Source organism: Sus scrofa, chromosome 4, assembly GCF_054392235.1.
Source record: "Sus scrofa isolate SSC_HxYL_T2T_F1_AM1 chromosome 4, Sscrofa_HxYL_maternal_Yorkshire_Landrace_v2.0, whole genome shotgun sequence".
Taxonomy (NCBI): domain Eukaryota; kingdom Metazoa; phylum Chordata; class Mammalia; order Artiodactyla; family Suidae; genus Sus; species Sus scrofa.
Window position 1 is genome coordinate 14,589,664 of NC_139386.1, and position 23,357 is coordinate 14,613,020.

At 41.4% G+C, this 23,357-nt stretch overlaps 1 protein-coding gene and 2 long non-coding RNA genes across 14 annotated transcripts in view; 1 reads left to right on the forward strand and 2 right to left on the reverse strand.

Moving 5' to 3' along the window:
* NSMCE2 (NSE2 (MMS21) homolog, SMC5-SMC6 complex SUMO ligase) overlaps positions 1-23,357 on the reverse strand; it is a 239,178-nt gene that overhangs the window by 145,653 nt on the left and 70,168 nt on the right. For all 12 annotated transcript variants that reach the window (XM_021088938.2, XM_085021702.1, XM_021088935.2 and 9 more), the window contains one exon: positions 13,983-14,136. In XM_021088938.2, coding sequence (XP_020944597.1) covers positions 13,983-14,136 — 154 coding nt within the window. The remainder of the gene's footprint in view (positions 1-13,982; positions 14,137-23,357) is intronic.
* On the forward strand, positions 538-10,964 carry LOC146403679 (uncharacterized). The gene is made up of 3 exons (XR_014843379.1): positions 538-690; positions 1,105-1,213; positions 8,075-10,964. It is a non-coding gene; the product is annotated as an uncharacterized LOC146403679 (long non-coding RNA).
* Positions 15,659-22,327, reverse strand: LOC146403680 (uncharacterized). Its single transcript, XR_014843382.1, has 2 exons — positions 22,253-22,327; positions 15,659-18,308 (listed from the first exon to the last, which is right to left on the reverse strand). It is a non-coding gene; the product is annotated as an uncharacterized LOC146403680 (long non-coding RNA).

Here is a 23,357-nt window from a genome sequence, read left to right on the forward strand (position 1 = left end):
TTTAGAGGTGGGGTGGCAGGGGAACTTGCTAGTCGAGTCAAATGAGTCAGTCAAGATGAGAAAGTTAGTATATTTCAGTCAGTACGTCTGTGCTGGCATGAACCATTGCCTAAAGCAGTGGACACTCTTTCAGAGGTTCCCGCTGCCCTCCCAAATGAAGACCCTTCAGGCCATCAGGCTTCTCCCCTCCCCTACCTTCTCGGTACTCCCTTTTCCAGCCCTTTGGTCCAGACACTCGCAGTTCCCAGAAACTATTGTGTTCTCTTTCACATGCAGACTTGAACGGCTTTTGCATGCAGACCTTTAAATGACAGTATTTTAAACAACCATATCCATGTTTTAATGACAGTATCTGTTCATGTTCAGGTATGAGATTATATAGAGGACATTCCAGTATTGATTTCCATCTTGCACACTCTTGAAGCAAAATAATCAGCCTATTTCAAAGCCACTCTAAACTTTACTGCAAATTCCTCTTCTTGCCAAACATTCTCACGTGCTAATCTTCCTCGCCTTTGCTATTAGATATCCCTCCCCAGATGAAAATGTCCTTAAAGGTCCCCCACGATGGCTGTGCACTCATCTACCTCGGGGAGGACTCCACGAACGAAGTCAGGGATATCTGCATGCAAGAAGGGACAGCAGTAACCAAGCGAAGAGAGAGGGGTTAAGTCAAATATTCCATAAGAGGTTAGTAAGTGTGAAAGTCTGCATGTGAAAGAGAACACGATACTTTCTGGGAACTGCAAGTGTCTGGATCAAAGGGCTAGAGAAGAGAGTACTGAGAAAGTGTGCGTGTATGTGGCGGGGGGAGCCTGATGGCCAGAAGAGTTTTTATTTGGGGAGGGCGGAGGGACCCTCTGAAAGAGCGTGGTGGACAAACATGACCAGACCAACACTTTAGGATGATCAGTCCCTCTGGCAGAAACAGACAGGAGGCGAGTCTGGAGCAGGGAACACGTAGGAGGCAGGCGGTAAAATCGAAACTAGAGCAGGTATAACAGTGGGAGCACAAAGAAATGGAGAGGGCTTGGGAGAGACTTTTAGCAATGGGACTAGACAGTCTATCTTGTTAATTGAAAATTCTCACTCATCTCTTTGTAGAAAAATGTTTTGCCTTTGGTGAATGTAAAATAAAGCCGCTGTGCTCTGAAGCAGAAGGAAAATACCTAAGCTCCTACTATGTTTTCTTGATTCTGTAATCCCATCAAAGGTAAGAAGCACCATCAACTTAATGCTTTGTGTGTGGGTGGAAAAAATCAATGTTACTGCATAACAGGAGAGATGGAGGTTGCTAAGGCTGATGGTTGGTGGAAGGAATTAAAAATACTTGAGTCTAACTTGGAAGTTTCCTGCTTCCTGCAGTTGAAGTCAAAGAATCGTGTCCCCCCAGGGAAAGAGGAAGGAAGTGCCTTCCACCAGTGAGCAACCAATGGTCAAACTGGGCAAGGAGGGTTGCCAGAAAGTCTGGGAACACTTCCAACCAACTGGCAGCCCCACTTTGTACTCAGAGCACTGCTGCTGCCAAAGCGACGCTGATGAAAAGGAACATGACACCTTACCCTCTACTCTCATTCCCAGGACTAGTGTGCATCAAAGGATCTACCAGGGAATATTTGTCCCCTGGGGGAATAAAGTTTCCATAAACTAAGTTCTGACCCCTCTTTGTAGTCCTTCAATCCTTCCCCACCGCTACATGAAGCACTGGTTCGATGCCAGGTGTAGGCACCGCAGGCAGTACCAAGGCCAAGTGCCTGCCCTCACTCAGCTGACATTCCAACCAAACGCAAGCTGCGAAATGAAGACCAAGCACCCACTACTGAAGAAAACTGATTAATTTAAGTGACCCAGAAAACTCTATTCTTCTATTTTAGAAAACAAACTATATTTATTTTGGAAAGTTCTACTCAATGCCTTTCATCAACCCCTAGGCCACTCTCATTTCCTCTCCAAGTTTGGGGAGTCAAGTTCCAGGACCCTGTGATCTCAAGTGACTGGTTTCTTTTTCTCTCAGTCCCCAAGACATTAAATACCTGCCTACGGTCCTGGTGCCCAGTCCAGTGCTCTGTGTATCCAAGGTGCTAGTTCACTAAAAAGCAGACTCTGAAGTAAGTCAGCAGGTTTTTTTTTTTTTTTTTTTTTTTTTAATGCTAAATCAAATCCAAAGTGGATCCTCTGCGGTTAAATCCAATGTACAGCTGTAACAGAATCCCTAGTAGAGTCAAGGTTCATTCAGGACACAGTGATAATAGCTGCAGCTCCACTGGATCTGCTCATATGCATATGTTTCACCAGACACAACGTGGTTCATTACGTGACTAGGGCTGTTTCTGACACTTCACTCTCTGCTTCCCTATCAAGAAAAGCTTGTCAAGCCAAAGCCAATATTGTACTGAAAAATGATTTGTTAACTTATCACCGTTTTTTGGTTCACACCCTTCTCAATGACAGAACATTCCTTATCTACTTGACAGCTTATTTTATCCTTCATTACAATCTTTTAATACTTTTACAGAAGGACTAAAATACTCTGAGTTTGTTTCCTTGCACTTGAGGATTTTATGTAACTGCTAATAATGTCTAAAATGCATAACCTTTTAATAAAAATTATTGATGTTAATGCCTTTAAGCAAGCTAAAAGAAAGATTAGGAAACTAATATTTGGGGGATTATATTACAATTTTAAGAACATTTTCACTTTTCATTTCAAAATATCTGGTTTAAGCCCTATATAATTCTGTGGGCTAAGAAACGTTATTATTATTGTATTACCCATACTTTACAGAAATGTAAAATCCCATTGATTTGATCAAAAATACAAACTATGATTTGGTTGAGCCAGAATCTGAATGTATATTTTCTGATTCCAAATTCCAGGATCTTTCCAGGATCTTCCCTTGACATTAAGCTGATTAAGTAAATGACTTTAAATAGTTATCAAGAAAAAAGGATTTCAGAATAACAAGGCAGATAACTCTGAAGGACATCTGAAGGACAATACCTGAGTATAACAAATATGCAAATATTATCATGATTAAGGCTATCAATTATGCACATAAATAGACAATTTTGTTTTAGAGTTATTAAGATGTGTACCGTATTCCACTTAAATACTATAAAGTGAGGAGATGCTAACAAGGTACCAAAGATCCAGACGTAAGCTCCAGGAGCACAGGGACGTGTCTCTTTTGTTCGATGCTACATTCCCAGCATATTCAGTAAACACTCGTTGAATGAATGAATACAAAGTATAACATGGAGTATAAAAATGAGGCTCTCAGATACAGAATAAAGTTAGTTTATATTCAAACCTAGGACACCAAATGTAATTTAATTTACTGGGTAATTTCTGAGTAATTTATACGTGCCTATAACCGTGCTATGTATTACTGGACCTTCCTTTAGATAACCAGCTACATGAGATCTGAAATTAGGAGTCAGATTTGTGTCCTCCGGGATGCCTAGCTAAACTAATCTTTGGTAGATTAGTTATTTTCAACCTTGGTTGTACATTAGCATCACCTGGAGAACCTAAAAAACCGCTTAAGAGTCCCACCGGACACCAACTAAATCTGAATCTCTGGGCATGAAGATTGAGCTCTGAGTTATTATTATTTTTTGGTCTTTTTGCCTTTTCTAGCGCCCCTTCCTGCGGCATATGGAGGTTCCCAGGCTAGGGGTCTAATCAGAGCTGTAGCCGTCGGCCTAACGCCACAGCCACAGCAACGCGGGATCCGAGCCGCGTCTGCGACCTACACCGCAGCTCACGGCAACGCTGGATCCTTAAACCACTGAGCAAGGCCAGGGACCGAACCCACAACCTCATGGTTCCTAGTTGGATTCGTTAACCACTGCACCACGACAGGAACTCCGCTCTGAGTTTATTTTTAAGGTTCACAGTTGATGCTGATATCCAGCGATGGGTACATGTCACTACTGCAAACTGATAATCCTCAAACTCTGACTTAGAGGAGAATCTCCTGGAGGGCTTGTTAAGATTCAGCCCCACCCCCAGCATTTCCAATTCAGTAGATCTTGAGGGGCACCTGAAAATTTGCACTTTTAAGAAGTTTTCAGGTGATGCTGATGCTGCTGGTGTGGGAACAAACTGTGAGAACCACTGCCACAAACCACCTATAAGGATTCTTAAGTGAATTAAATAATAAATGTAGGAGACGTATGACTAGAGAAACATAAACATCATTTGAAAAATTTAAATACAAAAAAGGAACTTGATGCTCAACATCACTGGTCATTAGAAAAACAAATTAAATCCACGATGAGCTAATATTACCTACTTATTAGAATGGCTACAATTAAAACCAAAACGAAAATAGCCTAAGTGCTGGTGAAGGTGCACAGCAACTATGGCCCTCCCATACTGAGGTGGGAAGCAGCCTGGTACACCATACTGGAAAACAGTCTGTCAGTTTCTTTTTCTTCTTCTTCTTCTTCTTCTTCTTTTTTTTGTCTTCTCTAGCATATGGAGGGTCCCAGGCTAGGGGTCCAATCGGAGCTGTAGCCACTGGCCTACACCAGGGCCACAGCAACACGAGATCCAAGCTGTGGGTGTGCAACCTACACCTCAACTCACGGCAACGCCGGATCGTTAACCCACTGAGCAAGGCCAGGGATGGAACTCGCAACCTCAAGGTTCCTAGTCGGATTCATTAACCACTGCACCACGACGGGAACTCCTGTCACTTTCTTATAAGTTAAATATATACTCAACATACAAGCCAGCAGCCCCAGGCCTGGATATTTATCCAAGAGGAACAGAAACTTTTTACTCATATAAAAGCCTGGACATGAAGGCTTACGATTGCTTTACTCACAATGGCTCTAAGCTGGAAACCACTGAAATCTCCTTGAAGTGGTGACGGGACAGATGAACAGATGCACTACGGTACCTCTAGACGGTGACTACTACTTGGCAACACAAGGCAACAAACTGTAATACTAGCAACACTGTGGATGAAACTCATGCATTCTGCTCAGTGAAAAAAGCCACTTAAAAGACTATACACAACACTGTAAATCAACTATACTGTAATTTTTTAGAATTCAAAAAAAAGGGCTACACACTGTTAAGATTCCATGTATGTGACATTCTGGAAAAGTTAAAACTATATGGAGAAAAAAAAAAAAAAGGTGGTTGCCAGGAGCTGGAAAAGGGGGGAGGTGTTGGCTACAAAGGGGTACCCATTACACACATCTAATGACTATAAAACGTAAATCCTCCCGACCTCAGAGTTAATGACTTAACAAGATAATTCTTTTCTTAAGCATGATGTGTCCTGTCCCCAGGACATTTATTCCTATTCTAGGTTTAGGCTGCTTTCTGGACACAGATGGCATCACACTCTCTCAAAATAAGCCACCGGCAGAGAAACACCCATAGTTCACAGTGTGTTTAAACTTGCTGCTGACTCATTTCTCCCTTGATAACGGAACCCTTCTTTCCTAATAACTTTAATTAGAGCCATCTCTCATCCTAAAGCTTCCCCTTTCCTCAGCCATGTATTTATCCTTGTGACCTCCTGACTCTGAGACACCGGGGAAATATGTCCCCTCCAGGATTCAGTCAGCTAAAAACAGAACCTGCATTTTTCACACATTCTTCTCCAGCACGTGGACGTCACAAAGATCAAAAGGGATGATGTGCGTGCATGGGATTACTGTTGTTATGCTTGAAATACATTTCATGGAACTTGTTCTAAACTTGTGGCGCAATAAATATCTTGCCCCTCTCGGCCATAGCGCGGTTAACTATTCACACCGGAAATGGCATTCCTAGGCACCATTTACTGAATGTGTTGCCCAAACCATGAGATCTGGCAGAGGAGGGCTCAGTTTTAAGTCTCACTCTGAAACTTACCTTGTGACCAACCCACTTGCCTTTTATAAGTCTCACTTTTTTGTCTATAAAATGGACTTCAGCTGCTACCTGTTTGTCTCGGGGCAGCACTGAAGGCAATGTCATGCACACATTAAGTGCTACCTAATGCCTGATGTGACCCCCTACTCCCTGACCTCTACATGGAAGGGACTAAGCAAAAGATTCTCTCTCAGCCAGATGAAGCAGCTTCCACCAGTGTCATCAGAGGCTATCAAGGCAGATCTGTGATTTGGGAGACCAAACACACTGCTCTCTACTCAAGAGTCCTATGACACATCCGTTTTTTTAAGAGATGAATGAGATGCTTGCTTGAACTGAGACAAGAAAAAGCATGAAAGTGTTTTGAAGCATTGGCACGGCATACGGGAGAAAGAACATGAATTTTGGTGTCACCAAAACCTGGGTTTGAATTTCTGCACTTATGGTCTTACGGAAATCGTATTACCTCTCTTTGCATATTTTCTAATCTATAAAATGGGTATAGTTCTCGTGCAGTGTTGTCAGAAATAATAAAGTATCCATTTGTATACATTTGCTATAATAATGTACACAAATACCACACCCCTTGTATAGGTAGGTCCTCAAACAATGCCTGTACATTATTCATTAATTCAACAGGTATTGACTAAGTACCATATGTAGTAAGCACTATAGAAAGCTTGGTTATTACTTCTATTTTTACTGTCTTTGAAAAGGACCAGGGAAAATCTAGAATGAAGGCAGAGCAGATGGGCATCTTTGCTGTTTATTATAATGCACATGTAGGAGAGCCAGTCTTTCACTACCAAAGAGCTCCCTGATTGCTTAATGGCCTGACTAAAACTTCGCCACAACAGAAATAATCTAATTTGTTGTGAGCCACATGGGAAGTCCAGAAACAATCTAAGTTGAATTTATCTTTTTTCTTCACTAATTCAGTTATTTACTTGGCATTCCAAATCTGCTTTAAAATGTAAAAACTCCTAGGAAATAACAACTTTATGAAACAGAAGAGAGAGGAAGGGTCATAGCTCTTCCTAATTCTCCCTCCCCCTGGCATCTTCTGTCTTCCAATTCTACTGCTTGCTTAGAGTTTTGCAACCTCAGGCATATCACTTAATCTCTCTGAAGCTGCTTCATCATTCAGATGGGAATGGTAGCATTTAGCTACCACTGAAGTTAAGTAATGCCCTACGGGAAAGAGAAACCATATGGGGTGGGAAACACAAAGAAAGCAGAAAGACACAAGAATCAGATGGAATGACTCACAGAGAAGAGGAAGAGAGAGAGAGAGGCAAATACACGAAGAATAAAAATGCATAGGGCATAGCTTTCATTCAATGACTATGAGTTCTCAGGCCAGGGATGCAATTCTGCCTGAAAAAGCCAATGTCTCTTATGAAACTTATGACTTTCACCATTTCCCAACAATGCACGGTCACGCAGCAAATGATGATGGCTTCATCAACATCAAGGGAAAAATGAAGAGCTACTGAGAGCCACAGAGAGGATACAAGTGTCTACAGAAGGGCCACAAACTTAAATTTTTATACATTTGCTCAAATGTTCTAAGCAGTCACACAAAGTGAGCCAAACTCAATTCTTGAGCATGATGCCACTATGGTATTAAAAATGATATTACTGTCTACACTACACATTTACACCAACATATCACTATAACAGGTTATAATCACAAAACCAAGTATGTGGCCTTTTTTGAGTAATTTAAAGGCTTTTCAAAGACAATATAAGTTCTTAACCTTTGCTGCTGACTTTAGAGCCCAACCCTGTACGTGCTAATAATTTTCTTCCTCTTCTTATTCTCTTCTCTATTGATGACACAGTACTGAAGGGAAAAGGTTTATCATCAAACTACCTTAACTAGGTTCTGACCCTCTTTTTCTAGTTGAATAATCCTGTTCCATAAGTACTACCTGACTGATTGGGTGAGGAACAAGAGGAACACAGAGATGAATAAGATTACTCCTGCCTTAAAGGGTCTTGGGCTTTGGTTAATTTCAGACCAGCAGTACACACTGTCTGGATAGACAGTTATACTTTACAACAAAGAGATTTATAGGTTCAGGATTAAGTCAGGTTAGTCACAACTTGGTGTAGTTTAAATGCATTCGACGTATTTCTAGGCACAGTCTCCCTCTTGGCACTACCTCTATGTCTCCCTCTTCTTCCTTCCAGGCTTCAAGACTCACACACACCTTCTCCATCTTCAGAGGTGCTCGTCTTCTCTATAACTCCACCTTTCCCCTGCTTCTGGATTAGGAACTCCCATACCTGGCCCTTCACCATAAAGTCTCCATCTGCTTTTCAATAGAAACCACTGGATTTCTACCATACATTCCCAAAAGACATGAAATGCACGTCTGGCCTTACTTTGAAGTATCCTGAAGCAAAGCCATCTCCTTCTCTGAAGAAATCGTGATCTACTGTTAATTGGGCAAATGAATGCTGATGTCCCTTGTTACGTGCATAACAAGGCACTGAAAATGGCATCACGAGAAGGCAAAATCTGAGGTCACCAACTGACAGTTTTGTTTGCACCACGGTTTCAAAATTTAGTAACTGAAAAATAATCAGCTAAGTTTCTGAGTTTTCCAAAAGAATCCGAAGATCTGGCAACACTGGGTCCGCCCTCACTCACAGCAACAAGGAACTGGCACAGCTGGCAGGGCTCCTTTACGTAGGGCCTAAGCTTTCAAGCGGATGACAGTTCTCCTGAAGATTCTCGTGACCATCGAGGACCTGTGCTGTCCATACTCTGTGCCAGGACCTCAAGGAATATAGCAGGAGGCAAAACACACAAGTCCCTACCCTCGTGGAACTACACTGTGGCTTTGAATAGATGCTGAAGGAAGGGGTAAGCAACCCACAAGGAATAGTAAAGGTATTCTAATGCTCCTAAGGAACCATCTATCATCTGTCTGTCTGTCTGTCTGCCACGGCATGCAGCAGCTTGATGTGGGATCTCAGTTCCCAGACCAGGGATTGAATCCGGGTGGCAGTGGTGAAAGTGCTAAATCCTAACCACTAGATCATCAGGGAACTCCCAGGAACTCCCCATTTAACAGGATCCTTGAGGAAATTCTTTTGCGACGTGAATGACCACTCCCTATTTCATCAGTTTTGAGATCTATAATGAGCATGTTTCAAGCGAAGGTACACAGTTAATTTGTGAATCCATATAATTACAAGATTACACTGTAAATGCCTATGTATGGATACAAATATTATCACTGAAACTGATTTCTGAGTTCTACTCATGGATTCCAATGTCTCCATATCTTACATTTTGCATATCTCATGTGACCTAAATGTACTGTTAAGTTTGTGATGAACATTTTCAGATTAGCAAATCTGCATTAAAAGACATGCTCTCAATTGACATTTAAAGGCACCATCAAAATTACATCATATTAGATTATTTTAACACTAAAAGATCTCAGATTCACAGTAAATTCTATTTTCATCACAAAGTGAAGCCCTTAAACTGTAATGGTTTTTAAGAAAGAATTATTGTCAAATGCCCTCAATTTCTGCCTTGCGGACCTACACTAAAACTTCTGATGCTTGCTAATCATATAACAGGTATATGAATAAGGACGCCAAAAAGATAACCTGAGGAAAGCGTCTATACAGAGATGTCTACATATGCTCATTAAGTTCTCCTGACGTTAAAACTGCAGGAAACCATGAGTTGTAACAGTGTAAGGAGTTTAAGCGAAAAGGGGAAGGAACAGAGAACATAATATGAATACGTTGTTCAGATAAGTTAAAATCATTTCATCCAACACAGTCTGGTTCTGTCTGCCCTAAACCAAGTCATACTGTTTATGTGACAACTTGGGATAGTAAGGACATGATTAGCACTCAGGAAAACAGAATTCTTTTCTGTGAAATTATTCCCTAACTCATTCATCACTACCACCACCAAGTATAAAAATTATCTTCAATCAATCTTGATTTGTATGACTCCAAAATTCCAAACTAAGAAAAATGAGTGACACTGGTAGGGAAAACCAGGCTATTTTATTAAGCAACTTGAACCCAGATCTTCTGGTTGCTAAGCTCATATTCTCTTCACCATGCTATACTAGCTCTTTCTCAAAAGCTTAAACCTCAAGGGAGCTTTCAGAGTTTGCAAAGATCTACTGTCTCATTTAATCTTGGTAATAATCCTGGCAAGTCGGGGCAGACATAATATCTCCAATACATAGGACACTGGGTACCCAGGTAAAAAATAATTTGTCCAAAGAAGTTGGATCGAATGCCTTGCAATATCCATAAGACATAAATAAATATGAAAAAAAAAAAAAACAAAAAACCGTGTTGGGTACAACTGACGTATGTTACCTTTAGTGTGATCGCATCCTTAACTGAGTAGAACGTAGCCACTGCCGTTGAATTCTAAGTAAGGATGGTAAATACCAGTACGTGCACTACCCCTCTTCTTTCCCACCATCATCCTGAAGGCAGCACACTCTTTACTGCTAGGCCTGAATCCGGCCTCAAGATCTTTTTCAACACACAGCTCCAAGAAGCCCCCTATCAACTGACACAGATAAAATCTACATTCCTATTCCGACTTTTTTAGGGCTTACACTGTTACATAATACTCTTTTGAGATTTTTGTCTCTGCTTTTGATTGGGTATTTGTTTTCATGGTTCTTGTATTATTTCATGTTTGTGTATACTGCTTCTCCAAGTACCGGGACACTGCCCTATTTTGATTTCAGAGCCCCAGCTGCAATGATTCACATACAGTAGGCATACAAGGTGTTCCGAACATACCTGAGACATACCTAGCATTTAAGAAAAACATCTAAAGTTTAAAAAAAAAAAAAAAAAACACAGAAAACCTTTCCTTGTTTCTAATTATAGTTTAGGCAAGGAGTCAGTCAACTTTTCATGCAAAGAGCCAGATAGTAAACGAGTTTTGTGGGCCAAACGATCTCTGATGCAACCATTCAACTCTGCCATTAGAGTGTAAAGCACCCACAGATAACATGTAAATGAATGCATGTTGTATTGGAATGAGTATTCCAATAAACTTTATTTATAAACAGTGAAATTTGAATAATTTTCACATAATATTCTTCTCTCAGCCTTTTTTTTTCTCTCAACAATTTAAAAAGGTTAAAAAAACAAACAAACAAACAAACACGTATTCTTAGTTTGCAGGCCATAGAAAAACAAGTGGTAGGAAGGACTAGTCCCATGGGCCATAATTTACTGACCCCTGGCCTAAATCTGTGGTTTGCAAAGCAGGAACCTCAGTGGTCTCAAGATCCTTTCAGCAAGTCCATCTGCATAGATGTGAAGCCAGATTTTCTTTGTATGCTTCAACCAAAGCAGTGTACAACAGACTGAATGAGGATGCGGCTGCCTTCTATTAAGCCAGAAACTGAAGAGATTTGCAAAAATGTAAAACAATGCCACTCTTCTCATTAATTTTTGTTTGGAAAGTATATAGTTATAGTTCATGATGTTCTTTATATTAACATGTAATGGGTTATGACTGATTTTTTTAAAAGGATTAATATTTGTTAAAGTCGTCAGCTTTGATTTCTAGTAAGATAGATGCCGACACCCATGGAAACAAAAGCTATCTGGGGGCCCTCAGTAGATCTGAAGAATGTAAGGGGATCTTGAGACCAGACAGTCTGAGAACCAGCTGCTGAGCTACAACGGGGTTAACGGACTCCTGCCGGCAGAGAGCACCTGGGCAGCCCGAGGGATCGGGGCCTCAGGTCAGGGCACCTGACAGATCACCTGGCTTCAATCTCCACGTCGCTGCCCCCCCCACCCTACCCCCGCCACCCCCACCTAAGAGCTTTCTGGCATTTCTCTCATTAGATCCCGATTTAATTTAAAATTCAGTCCCAGGCAATTTATGTTCTTGTAACATCTAGTTGGTGAAAACGTGGGGTGAGGCTCATGAAAGAACTCTTCTGCTATGTGTAGACCCTATAAAAACGCACAGGCCTTTACTTTGTCAAAATGGGCAACGTGAAGCCAGTATCTCTTCCTGGCTTGTCTCTTCCAATCTTTGAAAAAAAAAAAAAAATTACTGCTGTAATTCCTTGCCTTCAGAACATACATATCTTAATAAACAGATTCACTGGCTTCTTTATAAATCACAGTCCCTTTGACTTGGCGCCACAAAAACTGCAGGAGCCCAGGGCTAATCAGCATCCTCACTAGGCTGAAATCTAAATAAAATCCAGTGGGCGTGGTGCAAGTTTCATCAATACTACAAATAATAATGCACCAAAAATTACATTTTGCAAGTAAAGTAGATATGCTTTACAAAGCATCCTAAGAGAATATTAGCGTTTTGTTTGTTCTATCATTTGAGATCTTAAAACTTTTTAAAAGACTCTTTTAGGAGAAATACAAGGGAAAGTTGTCTTAACGCCAGTGTTACCATATGTAAGAAGACCTTATATAAGGAAGATTTGCTTCCCATATAAGGGTACTTTGTTCTAAGGTTTCACTGTCTAGACAAATGATGGGCACTGTTGGCTTGGGGAAGCCTCTCTCCTACCCCCCATTTTCCCAGAGAATTAAAGAAACAATAATCATGACTCCAATAATTATCATTTTGCTGAATTATATATTCTTAACTAGAAAGTGCTCCCCTGTAAGTATATAATTCCAAAAATCTTTATAGTATAAAGTAGGAAGAAATTTCTATTTTTGGATATTTGTCCTTTAATCTATATTATAAAACATCTAAAAAAATCAAGAAGTACGATCAGATGCTAAATCTGCCATACTCTATGATTATTGGCTCCAAGTAGAAAAATAAAATACACTTGGCTTTTTTGGCCAACACCAAAACAGCAATCACTAGCATCCTAAGACCAGAAAGGCACTAGCTAATTATTACCTGTTTGGGAGATTATTACTAGCCATTTAGGGGAACAATGCAAATTATGTTAGAGAGATTTTGGTAGCTTGCGTTGTTCAAGGACAAAAAAAAAAATTGACTTAAAATGTGGGAAAAAATGCTTACTGTTTAAATCTACAGTAAAAGCAAAAGTCTCATCATGATTGCAAAACATTCCAAATTGTGAAACTTGAGTTATTTGTAAAATAGACAAAAGTAAAGCAGCTTCCTCAGTCATTTTTTGAAATCTCAGCATCAATTTAAAGAAAATGCTTATATTTAAAAGAAAGCCTATTTCAAAATATGAATCCCTATCCTGAGTACATATAAGAGCATGAAGTAAATTCACATATCATGCACTCCTGTTCCCCACGCATGCAGATGAAGGTGATATTAAAGTGCAAAAAAAGTTATTTGCTTCTTTATTCCCTAAGGAAGAAAAGAACCTCAAAACTAAAAGAACAATCGATGCTAGTGTAAAGTAAAAACAATAAAATCAGATAAAACTGTTATGTGGATTATATGGAAAAAGAGGGGGGGGGAGAGGGACATATGTACTTCACTGTATAGGAAATACATATTTCTATACAAACTTCTTTTGGATACCCCTAATTTCTTCCACTCTCATTTTTCAATCAAAATTATGTTCATTAAAAATCTCAGTTTAATAAATTTTCTCAGGAAGACAACAAATCTAAGAAGCATGTGGAATTTATATGACTACCAAGAGAGAGAAGGGATCAAGAGAATTTTGGTCTCCTGTTTGACCAAAAAAAAAAAAAACAATTGCTCCTACTCGTCTAAAGCAGCAAAACTAGAATCAAGGCATGGTCATTGTAAAGCTTGGCACAGCAGTTTAAAATTTGAAAAAATACCATTGTTATTTTAATAAAAGTGCTTTCAGTTTTACATTCCCAAGTCCCCTCCCCAGCAGTGAGACAACAGTGTGACTTTTCTCTACCTGCTGAGGAATTTTCTTAGCACTTTGTGGAAACTGTTGGCTTTCAGAAAGGGACAGGCTGATGTGAACCAAAAGTTAAGGCAGAATACAGAATTGCAGCAACAATAAAAAAGCAATTTAGAAAGAGGGTCAAGCCAAGCAGATAAGCAAACTCTATAAAAAATCAGTTTTCTGTGAACGTTCATCCAGTTCCCTAATTTCAAAAAGCCAAACCAAAGCAAAGCATGCTGACTTACATTGCTTCTTTAGTTCTTTCAGCTGTTGTTTAAACTGCACAAATTTTTCATTATTTTGAAAGTCTGCCTCGGAATTCTCATTCTGTAAAGCCAAAAACTTCTCCTCCACTAATAATTTTAGATCGGGTATTTTTTCTGGACGTTCTTCTTTTACCTGAGGAAGACAATAACATCACTTTATTTAAATGTTAACGATGACACGGTTCCCTCATTTCATTCAGATAAAAATATAATGAGGTAGAAAAGAGAATCCCCCCCAATCCCATAACAGAAAACCAGAGAGGCTGGGACGCGTTCCAGAAAAGATGGCTAGTAAACAGCGGAGGGAATCATTCATCCCAGGTACCCTTTGCTGTCTTAAACCACCCCTTCAGGGCCCTATTAACCTGTTGTCTCCTGACAACTACCACGGAGTGGGGGGGAATCTCACACTGGGGCAACTGTGCCCTCTACCTTCCCCGGAACCTGAGCACAGTGGCTTCCTCCTCTTCCTTAGGCTTTCAGAGTAAGGCTTCCTCTGGCTTAGGTCTGCTCAGTCCCCTCTCCTACTACGAGAGAGCATTCCATCCTTCATTCTCTTTTTTTCATTCTTTTTGGAGCCACACCTGTAGGATGTGGAAGTTCCTGGGCTAGGGGTCAAATCAGAGCTGTGGCTGCTGGCCTACACCACAGCCACAGCAACAAGGGATCCAAACGGCGTCTGCGACCTATACCACAGCTCACGGCAACACTGGATTCTTAACCCACTGAGCAAGGCCAGGGATCGAACCTGCATCCTCATGGATACTAGTCTGATACCCGCTGAGCCACAAGGGGAACTCCCATCCTTCATTCTCTTAAGCACTCCTCTTTCTCAGGCCCTTGTCCCCAGCAAGTGAGAGGGGTTCCTACTTTACAAAACAAGGTGAGGCTTTAACCTTGAACTCCCACCATTTGCTGCCACAAGGAATAAATGCCCATTATTCTGTTCAAGGCTAAACTCTCAATCTTTATTTTATTTATTTATTTATTTATTTATTTAGTCTTTTTGCTATTTCTTGGGCCGCTCCCACGGCATATGGAGGTTCCCAGGTTAGGGGTCCTATCGGAGCTGTAGCTGCCGGCCTACGCCAGAGCCACAGCAACGCGGGATCTGAGCCGCGTCTGCAACCTACACCACAGTTCACGGCAACGCCGGATCATTAACCCACTGAGCAAGGGCAGGGATGGAACCCGCAACCTCATGGTTCTTAATCGGATTCGTTAACCACTGCGCCACGACGGGAACTCCTCAATCTTTATTTTTTTCCCCCTGCTAATAGTTTGAAACATGCAAAAACATGGAAAAAATTGTATTTTACCATTCACCTACCTCCTAGACACCACAAAAATTCTGCTGTTTTGCTTTTTTTTTTTGCCATTTTTTGGGCCACTGCCACAGCATATGGAGGTTCCCAAGCTAGGGATCTAATCGGAGCTGTAGCCGCCAACCTATACCACAGCAACGCCAGATCCAAGCCACGCCTGCGACCTATACCATAGCTCATGGCAACGCCGGGTCCTTAACCCACTGAACAAGGCCAGGGATCGAACCTGCAACCTCATGATTCCTAGTCGGATTCTTAACCACTGAGCCACGACGGGAACACCTCTGCTGTTTGCTTTATCACACACCTACCCATCCATCTTCAACCTTATTTTTTTTTTTTTCACTGTAACCATTATCTTTAATACACAGATACAATCCCTAAGGGCAGATACACAATAACATAAAATAACAAGTATTTTCCCCCTTTTTCATTCTGTGACACTAATTTCTTTTATTCTATCACACAATTCTTTGGAGCCAGAAATAAGAACAGTACACTGCCTTTGTAACCACTTTTCAATGTGAAGCAGGAGGTGCTTTAGTTTATTTTTCTATACTTTTAAAAATCCTCTTTTAGGAGTTCCCTGGTGGGTCAGCGGAAATAAGGATCCGGTGTTGTCACTGCTGTGGTGTGGGTTCAATCCCTGGCCCAGGAGCTTCCAAATGCTCAATGCAGCCGAAAACAAACAAACAAATAAATAAAATCCTTTTTAAAAAATTAAGATGTAGTTTACGCACAATATTTTTTAAGTTACAGGTGTACAGCACAGTGATTCTCAATTTTTAAAGGTTATACTCATTTCTAGTTATTATAAAATATTGGCTATATTCCCTGTTGTGTTTAGCAATACCGAGTGTTGTCTTCCCCAACACAAGAACCTCAAGAGAACTGCTATATGCACATAAATTCACTGCAGCAAATATCTTCTCGGGAAATGTAATGCTGCAGTTGGCATCATCTGCAGCATCTGTTTGCAGGTCTGCTGCAAAGAGAACTCACTGTACTCTAGCTATCAAAATGAGAGCCTGGAAAATATTAAACTCATTGTCTGTCTAAATCAGTGCAATAAATGGGGATTGACTATTATTTTTAATGGTTTCTGGCTGTGTGTATCTTCAGGATAAATAATCCCAAAGGGGAAAGAAAAAAGTCATTATTTGGAGTTCCCGTCATGGCACAGCAGAAACAAATCTGACCAGTATCCATGAGGATGCAGGTTCAATCCCTTGCCTTGCTCATTGGGTTGGGGATCCGGCATTGCTGTGAGCTGTGATGTTCACTGGTGCCTAGTACTCTCTGTTGTACAGTAGGTGCTCAAATGATGTGGGCGAACTAGCGAATTACACGGATGCTGAATACTACCGTGTAGACATAAGAAGAGGGACCATAGTTCCCTCATTTCATTCAGATAAAAATATAATGAGGTAGAAAAGAGAATCCCCCCAATCCCACAACAGAAAACCAGAGAGGCTGGGACTTATTCCAGAAAAGATGGCTAGTAAACAGCGGAGCGAAGTGAATAAAGTTTTGGAGCAAGGGAAGGAAGAGATGGGAAGCAGCTCCTGGGAAAGAGAGAGCAAAAGAGACGTGTTTATTTGTAGAGAGGTTAATAGTAGCTTGAAGCAAAGTTGACATGATGGAGGAGAATGAACAGGGACCTTGGGATCAAGCAGGTAGGTCTGGGTCCACCCTAAATGGTGGATTTGGGGACGATTCTTCCAGGTCCTCGATTTCTCTCATTTCTTAACTAGCGATCAGGAAGACCCACCGCAGTGCCATGAAGACGTAATCACATTAGGTCTGCATTTAACTCTGGCACATAGTACGTGTTAAAAAGTTTTTATTCTTAAAAAATAAATAAATAAAAAATGAGTTCCTACTGTGGTGCAGTGGGTTAAGGATCTGACTCCAGCAGTCTGGGTGTTTATGGAGGTGCAGATTCGATCCCCAGCCCAGCACAGAGGGTTAAAGTATCTGGCATTGGCCCAGTGACAGCATGGGTCTCAGCTGCAGCTCGGATTCTATCCCTGGTCCAGAAACTTCCACACGCCGTGGGTGTGGCCATGAAAAAAAATTTTTTAAAATTCTTTCCTTTCCACTTTAGCACAGAGCATTCAACATGTTTGTGGACTGAGAAGGAGGAGCAATGGGGCACATAAATCAGAAACAGTGAGAGAAAGCAAGTATCAGATTTCATTTGAGAAAAGCCTTTAAACACATAGGCAAAAATCTAGAGCGGGGAGAAGATCAGCTGCAGAAACACAAAAGTCTTTAGCAGGCATCAGAAATGTCCACAGGGCTGGACACAAAGGATCTGAGGAAACCCCCAAGACATAGCGAGGACAACAGGAAGTGGGGAGGACTGAGCGCAAGCAGACGGTGGCAGCCTGAGGATGCTGCCGCACAATTCCAGACACCTGCTGCCATGTGAGAGTGAGCCCAGGGTCTTCAAGTTAGATCTCTGGATTTTTCTGAGACATTGTCTGCTTTTTAAAACAACGCATAGTCCAAACAATACAATGGCCTGAAGCCATGAGTTTGAAACCTGTTTAATGCAAACAAGACATACTGACAAAAAGCAAGTACTATGGTGAGCACAGTATCTGGAGGTCTGGTGCCATTCCCAGACTTCTACTTTAGGGATGAAATACTGCCCCTTCCAATAGGATAGAGAATACCAGGGAAAGATGGGTGTGGGGGACAGAAGGGAAAGTAAAGGATTCCATTCTGACACCTAATCCCAAGTATTTATGATGAAAAACTTGGGTTCTAGACTTAGATTAAAAATGAGGCTCTTGGAGTTCCCGTCATGGCGCAGCAGAAACGAATCCGACTAGGAACCATGAAGTTGCGGGTTCGAACAATGGCCTCACTCAGTGGGTTCAGGATCTGGCGTTGCCATGAGCTGTGGTGTAGGTCGACAGGTGTAGCTCCAATTCCCATAGCCTGGGAACCTCCATATGCCGCAGGTGTGGCCCTAAAAAGGAAAAGAAAAAAAAATAAAAATTAAAAAATAAAGAGGCTCTCCTTAGTAGGTTAGTACTGAATGACCTTAGAAAAGTTACTAAATGTTTGTATCTAACCTTAGTGCCCCCACTTGCAGATAGAAAATAATACCAGTATCTCCCTCACAGTGTGGCAGAGAGGAAGAGATGGGCACAATGAGCTGTCTGTCCCAGAGAACAGTCAGTGATGGGTAGCCGTTGTGTTTATCATCATGTATCTCTCCAGGGCGGCTGCACATACAGCCTGCAGCTCCGCAGACTGTCATGAGCACCCGCATGGAAGATTCAAGGTAGGGACTGTAATGGAAACCATGGAAATGAATGGCAATGCCAGAAGACGAAATAAAAAGGCAAAAAAAAAAAAGAGGGGGGTCCCCCATTGTGGCTCAGTGGTTAATGAATCCAACTGGGAACCATGAGGTTGCGGGTTCGATCCCTGGCCTTGCTCAGTGGGTTAAGGATCCAGTGTTGCTATGAGCTGTGGTGTAGGTCACAGGCGTGGCTTGGATCTGGCGTTGCTGTAGCTCTGGCGCAGGCTGGCAGCTACAGCTCGGATTCAACCCCTGGCCTGGTGCTGAGGGTGTGGCCCTAGAAAAGACAAAAAAAAAAAAAAAAAAAAAAAAAGGAGCAAGGAGAAAACTCTAGAGAATACCACATTTATGGGGTGGCTAGAAGAGTCTAGAAAGAAAAAGGGCAAGAGTTAGGAAGATAACCAAAAGAAGATGTCCCAGAAGTCTAGGACTTTTCAAGATCTGTCAAACACTGCCAGAGAAGTCAAGCTAAAAACAAGACTGAGAAGTGTCCACTAGACTCAGTGATTGAGTTACTGCGGACTTTAGTGAGAGCCTGGATATGCACACTGACTCCAAAATATGCATTTTTTTGGTTGAATCAATTGTTACAAAAAGATGGAGCAGTCAAAACACAAAACAGACAAAAACCCAGAAGTCCCTCTCCAACTAACTGCTCAGTTAACTGCTCAGTTTGAGCTCAAAATCACTTGTGAATGTTTAGCCATGTTTATTTGGAACCGAACACTCCTGTGGCTGTAGTGCTTCTCTCATGTGGGCCAGGAAAGGCAATCGGCAAGCTCACTGTCAGCAACCAAGTCAGACCCTCAGTGGCTCTGCCCCTACGAACAGAGGCGTGTTGTTTTAGGAAAAGAGATAATGGGAGGAGTAAAAGACAAACCCAGTCCTTACCCACACTGAAACTATGTATTCTTTTCAACATGCTTTAATAGAAAATGTTTGCCTTTATGTGATGATAATATACCCCATTTCTTTCAAACAACATTGTACCCATATGCAATTACTCAAAGTGTGTCATTTTATTGCCACAGGGCAAAGTCAAGGTCTCCTCCTCCAATTATCATTATTGCCTTATAGCTATTATTTCACTGGGAGGGGAGATCACAGGAGCTCAGGATATTAATGGGCTGAGTCATTCACACACTTCTGAATCGTGTGAGAATCTAGTATAAAATTAGTCATTCTTGTAACTGAACCAAGACTCAGATGGATTTACTCTCTCCAAAACAGCCACCGGTAGATGTCTGGTTCCCTAAATAACATATACCAAGGATTTACATTTTGGAAATCGCATAGCCTTTAGAAGTTTATTATGGGTCCCTAGTAGTGATAAGCCAAGATGCTTTGTGTTCTGCTCAGTACTGTAAGCATTTCCAATTCTAATTCAGAGTCAGCATGATCTAGTCTATGGGATCTACTTTCATGCTGGGAATCCAGAGGGACTGCCTCAGTTGGTCCTAAGAATATTCATCCAGCAAATATTTGCAGAGTCCCAACTGCGTCCCAGGCATTACGCTAAGTGCTAAGACATTTATGGAAGGTGGCCCACACTTACGACATACCACCAACCCAACTGGTCAGGCACAAGTACGTTTATATAGGCCAACACTGTCTCCACCTTTACACAGCAAAAAAAAGTTTGGTCAAGTTTTTATTGAAAGGCATGTCCAGGCTAAGCTATTATGCTTTCACTGACTATAAAGTTATTATGCTTTCACTGACTATAACCTAATTACATGTGCCAATGGAGACACATTATATTTTCTACAGAGTTTACCATACTGCCTTTGCCCTGTTTAAAAAAAAATAGTGTATCTATATCTATCTAGATATATATCACAGGCTAATGATGGCCAGCATGGATTATACTCTTCATCTCATGCCAGTTTCTGTTCTCAGTTGCACAATGTGCACTGAACTCTGTTGGACCCAATTATTTGTAGTTCAGTGAGTTTCCTAGTGCTATTATTTGGTTTGACTTCTGACAAAAACACTTAAGAGGGAACACTTCCTTGTTGAACAATATGACACATCGAATGGATTTCTCGGTTTGCCAAGGTATTGTAATATACCATTATTGGGCAGCGGCCAACCAGACATGGAAACATCTTTCCTCCTTCAAGCCTTTCAGAAAAATTTTGAAAACGAATAAACTTAAAACATGTGAGAGAGTGCATGGGTCTGGTTCTAAGCGACCAGTCCGACTGGAACAGACTGTTGTCTAACAGATGGCAGTCAAATGAGGCAACCTGTGCATCTGTTACTAAACATTTATGTTGCTGAAAATTACTCCAATAAATTTCTCATGGCACCAATCCCACTATAAGATCATGACCAACTGGAAGCACTAATTTATACACTACAGTACTAGGACTCTCATATTGGGGGGTGGGGGCAGAGGGGCGAGGGAACCAAACTGCTGATTTGCCTCGCTGGGTTTTGTTGTTGCTGTTGTTGTTTGCTTATTTTGTTTCATTTTGGCAGAATTCACAAAAATCTGCATTATTTGTCTATTTATTTACTCAGCCATTCAGTAAATATTTACCAAATACATATCAGCACATGAAGATACCATGCTAGGCTGTAGAAACTCAAAAGTAAACAGAATAACCTGGTCCCTGCTGTTCTCATGAGGTTTGAGGCCTAGTGGGGGAAAAAGGTACTATAGTTGAACAGGGAGTTCCCACTGTGGCATAGCGGAAATGAATCTGACTAGTATCCATGAGGATACAGGTTCAATCCCTGGTCTCATTCAGTGGCTTAAGGACCTGGCGTTGCCATGAACTGTGGTGTAGGTTGCAGATGTGGATCAGATCCCACATTGCTGTGGCTGTGGTGTAGGCCAACAGCTATAGCACCAATTCGACCCCTAGCCTGGGAACTTCTATATGCCATAGGTGTAACCTTAAAAAAAAAAGAAAAAGGAAAAATAAATAAATAAACAGTTGAACACTATCACCAGTTGTGAGAAGTGCTGTGACAGAAATGTATTAGATGCTAAAAGAGCATGTAATAACATAAACATTGAGGACATCATTTCACGGGCAATCTTTTCAAGTGCTGTTCAATTTAAACACAGGTCATGCTGAGGAGAGGGTGAGGTGAGGATTATTACAGTTATTAACAAACACTTTGCAATCAAACAAAACCTCTCAGCTGAGTGGGTCAAAGCCTTATATGCACAAGTATCATTATCCCAGTTTGACAGATTTGAGGACTGGGCAGCTCGCAGTGGTGAAGCGTCTTGCCCAAGGTCACACTGAGTCAGTGACAGATGGCAGCAACTCATTCAAACCCCCTTTCAACTTAATCTTTCTTTGCATGTGCCTCCAAGTAACAACTCTGAATGCACTTTTATACCTCAGCTTCATTTTATGAAAACATACCTGGTTTTAGGCAGATATCCTCAACTTGTAGTGGTCATTTGTTAGTCTTCATAGAAAAAGACACTTATTTTGAATTTGAAATTGCCTTTCCTGTCCACCAAGCCTCTGTCCTCTACAGAATTACTCATTGCCTTATTTATCATATGGTATCTCACTCCAGATTTTACAGTGGAAAAAGTATAGCAGTGGGTTGATGGTAATGGGATATACCAGTCTTACCAAGAACCCCATTATCCAGAGAGATGATCTTCTAAGATGCTAAATCATCTACTGAAGATTCAGTTCCAGTGCTACCTGAGAGACAACACCTCTAGAGGTTAGAGTCACATCCCACAGGATGCCTGTACCCAGTAAATAATATATGACATTGTTCCTCTGATGGTCAGAACACATGCGCCTAGGAGCCAAGCGACAAAAGTAGAACCAGTTGCAAATCTTCTCCTCCCCCCCATCACACCTAATGACCAACTTGCCTTTTTCCTCCCATGTCTGCAACTCAAATTCTGCTGGTCTAACAGTCTCAGCACCCAAGAGAAGAATGATTTCACCAAGGAACTCACCAATGCCTTCAGTGATCTGGAAGCTTACATGGCAACCTAGCAATTTTGAGCTTCTCATGACACTGACCAGAGAGACAAAAAGTGAGGTTACAGAACTGGTTGGGACAATGAATTAATTATCAAGGGTAAAAAGAACTGCTGCTGCAGAGTGAGGAAAGGGAGGTGTGTGTCTGGAACCTGGCCTGTCTTGGTTTTGCCACGTCTAGTGGTAAAATATAATGGGAATCAGAAACAACTCCACACGGGCGGTTCCATCAAGAGCACAGATGCCAGAGGAGTCAAAGCCTAGGTGTTGTAGTCAGATAAAAACCTACGTCAGCTGAGAGTCAGTTGAGAGCAAAGAGAATGTGAAACGGGTACTGGAGAAGGGAGTTAAAGTATCAACTCTGGGTTCAGGACCAACAGCAAAAGCTAAGTACTCATATTTCTTCCTTGGTCTGACATGCACACATTTACGTTTTTAACTAACATTCTCTCTTTAGTGTCTTCCAAATATTTTATAAAAAGAAGCTGATGGCTCACTAGTTAAGAGAGGACCATCATGGAACAGCATGGACATAAAGGAATAAGCATGTATTTCTGCATCCCGAGTTGTGCCTTCAAACAATCAAAGGGGACTCAGACCTGAGACAGCCTGTCAAACTCTGTAGACATTGGGTAACCGAACTATGGAGGGATTGAACCTGAGATGCGACAGCAGAACTATGTCCCCTCTTCTGAGATGAGGGACTTTCCCACCTTCTGAGTGATACCTCACTGGGGCA